Genomic DNA, 8,374 nt, shown 5'->3' on the forward strand with positions numbered 1-8,374 from the left:
GAATTATTTTGTAAGTAGTATAACAATGGTGTAAATCAAGATTTAATTGTGAGTCAGAATGAAAGAAGCCAAATGAAATGAGTGATTTCAAAATGACTTACAAAAGTTTAGGCTTTAACAACTCAGACCTGTCAGCCATGCAGATCTGTTTCACTCCAGACAGGAAAGAAATCCAGAAGCCCAAGATGAAACTCTTATATAAGACTCAACATGACAACTTCTCTTGATTTTTTTCTTGTTATTAAAGTGCGATAACATCTACTGCCTAAGGAGTCTACATTGACATCAAAAAAATCTGGCATCTGCTTCACAGTAGTATCTACCCAATAATATGATATGGGGTTTTTTTAGGTTGCTAGTAATTCACACTTACAGATTCTGTTATTTCCCTCATAACACAACAGTATCATAGCTTTCTCACTAGTAATACTCACAGTATCTTTTTCAGAGTTCCACACCAAGTCTTTGAAAGCCAGCTGGGAGGGAGTAAGTTCAGGCTGTATAAAGTAACTTGCTCGAAATTGATTATCTACAAGATGACAACATTTTATTCTGTTATTTGCACTCCTCCCTCTCCGATTCCTTCATCCTGAAGGGATGTGATTTTTAAATTTCATCACAAAAGAACAAACAAAATTTCATCTATCTCAACATATTTCTCAAAACAAAAGGAACTTTAAAAACTCTTAAAATTTCTATGACCTTTACTGTCACAAAATGAACATTGCCCACAATTCAAATGTGAATAAAATCCTTTAGAATATTTGACTAGTCCAAACAGAACTATAGAGGCATCTTCTACAAGTGCCCTTTAGAAGGTGCAAAACCATCTGTACTGCAGTGTTTCATTCCAGATGCACAATAATAAAATCAAGAAAAAGAGCCATTTTGGAAACATTTTTAAATGATAGAAAGATATGGGATGTGCATTAAATTCTGTGAGGAGACTTCAAAGAGCTCCACAAAAGAAGGTTAGAAAACTTTTATATGTATGTATGTATATAAAATCCATTTCTGCAATGTCAACAGGAAGTATCCTTGAAGACAAAAACCTTTGAAGTCATTAAGAAATTTGTTATTGCCTTCGTGTGGCCAGGACCTCACCCAGATAAATAAAGACTGAATTGGAGAAAAAGATGCAGGGGGAGTGTTTTGAGATTACTTCACCAAAAGTAATGACAAAAGAAATCCACAGGTGCTTGAGAATCCTGCAGTGCAATTATTGTAATAAAACCTTACCTTCTAAGAGCTGGAAAAGTGTAGACAAGCGGAATCCTGCAGGAACAGCTCCCATGGTTGCCAATACCTCTACTGTGTCATTCTACTCAAAAAAATTTAGATATTGGTATTCCAGCTATTAAACATCTAATTCTGTACCAGTATACAGCTCTCACACAGCCAGTATGAAAGGTCTGGGGCATCAGTCAAGTCTTCTAATTTAACCTCATTCCCCAAAACATCTTTTATTTTGTTTTGTGCATGACCCTAGGCAGATTCCTGCTTTGCTAAATCCTACTTCCATTTCAGAGAAGTACCATAGCAGTGAGTTACAGAACAAAACCACACCTTGAAACAAGAACTGGTGAAGCACTACTACGGCAAAACAAAACAACAAAAGACATCTCATTTGTGCCTTCATTTAGACACACAGGCTGGGCTGCAGCCTATTTCAAAAGCATTAGAGAACATTAACTTTTCTTGCTAGAGAAAACAAGCTAGAGATGCTTATTAACACTTATTTGTACAATAAAATAAAGCATTTGTTAAAATATCAAGCTTACTCTACATAGTAATTAATATTATGGTAGCTTAAGTTACTATATAAGAAATATACCTACCTCTGTGACAGCTTTTCTTACAGCACTCCAGTGAGAATCTGTCCTAGAAGAAAAATAGTATTATTCTTTTATAAATGTATCACCATGCAGACAAAAATTTTAAAATGAAATCCATGTGTTTGTCTTCAAATACCAGAAACTTAGTATCTTGTACAGATACCATCTTTAATAATGGCATATTTCCAGCTACCAATACTAACTGATAGAGTGGCTCATGAGATGTAACCTGATCCAATATATGACCCAGTCATTCTTCGATTATGAGACAAAAAAAAAAAAAATAAGGCAAACCAAAGCAAAATTTCCCTCAAAACCTAGGAAATTATATCTCCCAATTGAAATTAGTAAATAGAGAAAAATTGAAGTGTCTCCTTTACTGAAAACACAAAGAACCAAATACAATGGTGAGGTATTTTCACTGTAAGTAATATTCTGCCATATTTAAGGAGAAGACAGAATAATTTTACACACATTTGCTTTTGCATCACTACACTTGCCTTTTTGTAATTTTGGTTCCAACTGCTGTTTCATCTACCACCTCTATCTGTTCTTCACTGTCTTCTTGGCTTTCTTCATCTTTATTATAGACCTGTAATTCAGGTTCAGAAATGGAAAATGTTTGCTTTCATCATAGTTCTTTGTCTTTTTTATTAAAAAAAGTATTCTCTCACCATAGCATGTCTTCATAGTTTAGAAGGAAATGATCCATCACTCTAGAGCACTGTAACTGCAGAAGAGACCCCTTAGTTCTGCAGCTACAGTAGGAGACCAGCGTGTTCTTGCAAATGCTCATTAAACAAAACATATTTACAAAGCACACTCTTTAAAGAGAAAAATGCATCAGCATCATTAAGTACAAAGATAGCTACCCAACACAGTCTTTAATTACATTTTGAAAAGCTCTGGTTCCAGACTAGCAGGACTCAACTGATCCAAACCATGTACTCACACGTAAACATTTGTCACAACTGCACACTGGATGTACACGTACAGTACACACACTAATATGTGTAAGATACTCTCAATAATAAGAAAAGTTACAAATCTTCAAAATCTATTTTTGAAAAGGTTGTTTTGTGTTAAATTACAAAACATTCCATCTTCCATATGAATTCATATTTCATATAAATCATGAAAAGAATGAGTTATTCCATAGCCACTTGTGGCCTTCAGAGCTGACCTTCAGTAACAAAGATTATCATTTTCATATTTAAGAAGCTTCTCTGTAATAATCACGTATTTGACATCTTCACAGGCACAATAGTACTGTTGTTGCTAACTACCTTCATACACATACATATCTGGTATTATTTGAAAATAATTGGCAAAAGAGCATTGTGTAACCATGTAAGCATTATGATCAATTTTATACAGCTATTTTTCTGATAATATATACATAAGATAACAGAGATTATTCTCTAATGGAATAAGGTGACAGTATACTAACCGCAAGATAGGTTTTCGGAACAAGGCCTCTCTCCCCTTCTGAATTTTCAGCTACCCACCAGCCATCAGCCTTCTTGTCATGTATAAGCAGGACTTCACCTTTCTTCACCATTGGAAAGAGACACAGATACAAAATAAAATTAATAGGTTTAAACCCAAGTATTTCAAAAAAGTCATATGACTGTTATTCAAATTCTACTCAGAACAGATTAGAGAGTACCACTATAGACTCTGCCACTACAGAAGATGGCAAAAGGACACTGAACTCCACCTGGCCAACTGTGGACCAGGAAAAACCATTTCTCATCAAATTCTCCAAATTGACGAATTTCAGAAGCATGTGATTTAATTACAGTTCCCACTTTGTACAGGATTATCTGCAATAATAGAACAGTGAAAGCAACTTTTAGAGACGTATTTACTTTAAATGTGAGGTCCCCTTCTTGCTGTGCATTAAAGTTTCCCACTGCAATGCATTCTTTAACATGTGGATCATCCAACAATTTATCTTCATCATCTGCTTCATCGCTGTCTTCTTCCTCACTACTTTCTTCTTCATCACTATCATCCTCTTCATTTTCATCTTCTGTTTGAGCATCCTTCTGATTCCCCCCATCTCTACCCCCCCCAAAAAAATATAAAATATTACAATTTTTATTTTTACAGAATTTCTCAAAATTTCTCTAAAAACTTGCAATATGGGCTTCTCCACAAGTTTATTATCCAGATATAGAATTTTCATTTCTGCATTTTACTCTCCAGGCTGTTCTGAAGAAACCCCAAAATCCTAAATGGTGTTTCATCCCTAAAGGCAGACATCACAGTGCATTCACTCCTCTCAATGGCCACATTTTTTTTCCTCTTCAGTTGTTAACTACCACCCTTAGAAACATCCAGCAAGTCATTCTTGACTGCACCAATAAAACAAGCCCCACAAGAACTAGCTCTTCAGTATTTTTGCTCTTGAACAGTCGCATGCACTGTTGCTTATGGAATACTCTATTCTATCTCCTCCAGTCTTGTGAGAAGCTCTGATTTTGCACTTTTTGATTTTATAGCTCTACTACTCTTTCTCTTCATCTTTTTCCTCTGTGGCAAAATGGCTGCAACCTCCAGAGATCTTGGTGAAACCTCACTTTTGTGGCACAAATTTCAGCTGTAGCACATCTCGTTGTGCTGCTGGTGCTTCTATGTTTTTCATCCTGCAATGTTCTCTCTGCCATCCAGCTATGATAAAACATGGGTAACACCAAATAAAAAGAGAAATGCATCAAGAGGAGAAAGTTTTCCAGAAGAAACAGACAAGAATTAGGCATTACTTCAGTATGTGGGAGGATCTGAGCTTAATTTATCTCAAAGTAGGCAGTGTCTGGTGTTAGTGCACCAGTAACTATGCATACATCTTGCATGGCCATACACAGAAAACGTCTTGTCCATCATTTTTAATCCTATGTTAAGATAACAAAGGAGATGTACTAACAATATTTCAGGGTCCTTTCCAGGCCCGCATGTACAGTTTTATGAAAGTGCAGATTTTATTTATTCAAGCTACTTACACAGTGTAACTTGTAGTCCCATTATCCTGATCCAAGATCACAGCAAGTTTCTGCAGCTGCTGAGAGAGTTTTTGCAATAGTTTTTCTTCTTCTTCTTTCCTCTGATTATAATTCCCTACAGGTGCAGGCTCATCAGCCTGGGAAAGAAGAATATACTCAATTGTTCAAACAATCAAACAAAGCTAAAATTCCCCTCAAGAGCTAGTTTTCCAGACATTTCTCAACAGATTTTACCCTCCTTGGCTGCTGTCATCCCCTGTTCAGTGACATCTCTCTTGCCCTCTTACTCTTATTTCCTTCTTATTACCCTCTTATTTCCTGTTAAATTTCAAATCCGCATTCTCCACTGCCAGTATAACATATCTGGTTGATAAACATTTTAAGTCCAGAATTTGTACATAGTGAAGTATAAAAAATATGCTTTTATGTAATATTTGTATTAAATGTTTCTCAGAGACAGCAATCAGGGTTTATACAGCGCTAGGCATTGCTCTTGTCCTAAAGCACCTAAAAATCTAAGGACATTGGTGTTCTCTGAACATTCAGTGTGATGCATTTTGAGGAAAATCATTAACAAATTTCTCTGTATACTTACCTTTTTCAAATTATGAAGTACAATTGCATTCTCCTCTACAGATTTCTTCAGCTGCATACATCTATATTGAAAGCAAAACAAACAGACTGTGCTTTCTTATCTCTGATAAAAATGTAACCCAAATCATGCATAATCACTGAAATTTGTAGATACCCAGATCTTCACACAACTGTGCGTACATACAGTTTTACAAATACCAATACTTGCCCAAGTGGCAACTCATAAGCCAAGAATTTAGTACTTCTTTACAAGAAGTATATTAACAAAACTATTTAAAATTGAAGCATCAGTAGAAGATGTTGTAGAATAGAAACAAAATGAAATTGTTGTTTGGTCCTTACAATTTCTTGGTGACAAACAGGTGGCCACACGAGAGTCTTTGAGGAACTGAAGGATGAAATAGCTAAACTGTTTATGTGTAATGTGCAAATGCTCACTTAAAACTACCTCTATCTGTGAGGACTGGAAAGCAGCTAGTGTATTGCTTCAGCCTGAAAGAAAGGGATGAGTGAGAAGAGACAAGACAGAAATCAGCACATCTATGAGAAAAATGGAGAAGGTAGATGAGTAACTATTGTCTGCTTCATCTTCCAATGCAAGCATGAGAGGACACGGAGTTAATCTACAAGGGCTAGATTCCAAACAACCAGAAGGTAGTTCTTTCTACAATAAGTAATTAATCCCTGCAACTACTTGCTAGTAGGCACTACTATAAATGTGACTTCACCAAAGGATCAGACAAATTCACAGAAGAATATTAATCAACAGATATCAAACACAACCACGGTGTCTGAGTGCAGTGGCACAACCAAGGCTACACCTGAGATGATCAAACACAGGGAGAAAATTCAGGAGGTATCTACCTGTATGATGCATCTCTGCGATGTTTGCCTACATGCTTACCTGTACTTACATTATTTCACAGGCATATGCTATCAAACACCAGACTCTGTACCAGGCCAACTGCTGATTTAGCTCATTACGGTTGAACTGATCCCAGTATCAACTCTAAGGAAAGGGGTTGGGGTTAACACAGGAGTAGCACTGTAGATCACAACTTCCTCAGAGTCCTTTGTTTCTTTTCATTCCCAGGGAATATCAAAGAAATTGATCATCATGTGCTTCTTCCAGCCCACTCCAGGCGGCTGACCTCAGATCTTCAGCTGACCACTTAAGCAATTTCCAGTAATGACATGCTGATATAGAAGAAGTTTAATTTGTTTTTCAAGAGCATCAAGTCATGAGAAAGCAAAAAGGATGGCTAGTGTGCATGAACAACTGAAGGCTTTGCTGAGCGCTAAGCAGCATTAGGGTAGAGCAGTAGGTAGTGTTTAGCAGCACAAGTTGCTTTCTCCACATACGCAGTATTCAAATCTAAAACGTGACAGTACAGCATCATGGTGACATCACTGAATATTCTTTTAAAAAGTGAAACTTCCTAGTGAAACCTGCTCGTTTACACACATCTAAATAAATAAAGAATGGTTCCTAGGTGGACTTCTTACAGCTACACATACTACTTGACACATCAAAGGGCTTTGTTATTCAGAGTGGCCCAACCTCACCAGCCAGTGGCTGGCGTGGGTTTATGCCTCAGCCCTCTAGGTTGTTAAACACTGTAGCAACACAGAAAATTGATGCCTGGTAGCTAATGGGTCAAGGACTAGCCTTCAACTGCCAGGGTAGCATCTACTGTTTGAAAATCAATTCCCTGTCTTCTCTTGCTAAAATGCAGGAGACCAAATGGATGGGTTCTGTAAGCTGCAAAATATACCACAGTCACATAGGTGAGACTGTCATGTGTACTCTCATAGCCAACACAAGAGCAGTGGCTAGAGAGTTAAGTATCTGATCCTGCAAATGTTCAGGGACAGGTTTGGCTTTATAGTCACTTCATGTCCTACTGATGTAAGCATGATCCTGCTACTCAGGACTGCAGAAACACGTAGCTATGAATCCAGAGGAAGAACTGAGCCAGGCTCATGCTCTGCACAGAAACCAACTCCCAGCTATGCAACATACAAATAAGCTGATGCTCCTTCACAGCCCAGACATGAGACAGCTGAAGAATATGCAGACCTGCCTGCAGACACAGAGAGCAAGATGCCTGATTACATGAACCCGTGCACTACTGAGTCAGAGATAGGAACTGAGGACTCTTTTACGGGCCAAAAAAACAAACTAGCAGCAAAACCCCTTCCCAACACGGGGTTTACAGATAGGTTTATGTGAGCGTCAAAGCAGAGGCAGCACGAGGAGGCCAGCTCTGCTCTTCTCAGGATGCTGGCACGGGTAGGGGCTGCAGAAGGGAGAGGCCAGAGCGATGGAAGCCCTCAGAGGCCGAGACGAAGGAGATTTGGGCTGACAGGAGGCCAAAGGCAAAGTACGGGACACAACCTCCACCCCTTCCCGCACAGGCCGTGTCTGTTGCCCTCCCAGCGGGCAGGGACCCCCCGGGCCCAGGGCGCCACCTCACCTCTGTGACAGGGCCTTCCGCTGCCCGGGGACCACGGCCGCGCTCTCTGCCCGCAGCGCCGCCACCTGCAACACACCAYAGCCACTGTCAGCCGCCGCCGCCCGCCTTTCTCCCGCCCGCGTTTTCCCCCGCCCGCCGCCACCTGCTCCTGCAGCTCCCGGCTCCGCCGCTGCACCCGCTGCAGCGGGCCCCGAGCCCGCCGCCCCGCCATGGTCGCTAGGCAACGAGCGCCGCGGCGCGAGGAGATGGCGTCACGCCCGGGGGCGGCGCGCGCCTGCGCGCCCCTGCCCGCGAGAGGCATGCTGGGAGCTGTAGGCCCCGGCGCGGACCAGCCCTGAGCACCCAGGCGTCTGTATCGACGCAGCCTTAAAAGGTGCAAAGCCTGTTTCCAGCAGCAGGCCACAAGACTGCTTATTCGGTTACTAATCAATATTTCACGATGTTAAAGGGCACAGAACAGAGG

General features: G+C 40.0%; 1 protein-coding gene across 1 annotated transcript in view; it reads right to left on the reverse strand.

Annotated features, from left to right (window-relative positions):
• The window catches only part of LOC146591101 (MAL-like protein), a 31,733-nt gene extending 23,581 nt beyond the window's left edge, over positions 1 to 8,152 (reverse strand). The window contains exons 1-10 of the mRNA XM_085313446.1: positions 8,054 to 8,152; positions 7,912 to 7,976; positions 5,436 to 5,496; positions 4,841 to 4,977; positions 3,707 to 3,902; positions 3,286 to 3,387; positions 2,336 to 2,427; positions 1,839 to 1,881; positions 1,240 to 1,321; positions 435 to 529 (exon numbers count right to left, since the gene is read on the reverse strand). Of these exons, the coding sequence (XP_085169572.1) occupies positions 435 to 529; positions 1,240 to 1,321; positions 1,839 to 1,881; positions 2,336 to 2,427; positions 3,286 to 3,387; positions 3,707 to 3,902; positions 4,841 to 4,977; positions 5,436 to 5,496; positions 7,912 to 7,976; positions 8,054 to 8,122 (942 nt within the window). The 5' untranslated portion in view covers positions 8,123 to 8,152. The remainder of the gene's footprint in view (positions 1 to 434; positions 530 to 1,239; positions 1,322 to 1,838; positions 1,882 to 2,335; positions 2,428 to 3,285; positions 3,388 to 3,706; positions 3,903 to 4,840; positions 4,978 to 5,435; positions 5,497 to 7,911; positions 7,977 to 8,053) is intronic.
• Between the last annotated feature and the right edge of the window lie 222 nt (positions 8,153 to 8,374).

This window comes from Rhea americana, unplaced genomic scaffold (assembly GCF_003343005.1).
Source record: "Rhea americana isolate MKP2758 unplaced genomic scaffold, rheAme1 scaffold_386, whole genome shotgun sequence".
Taxonomy (NCBI): Eukaryota; Metazoa; Chordata; class Aves; order Rheiformes; family Rheidae; genus Rhea; species Rhea americana.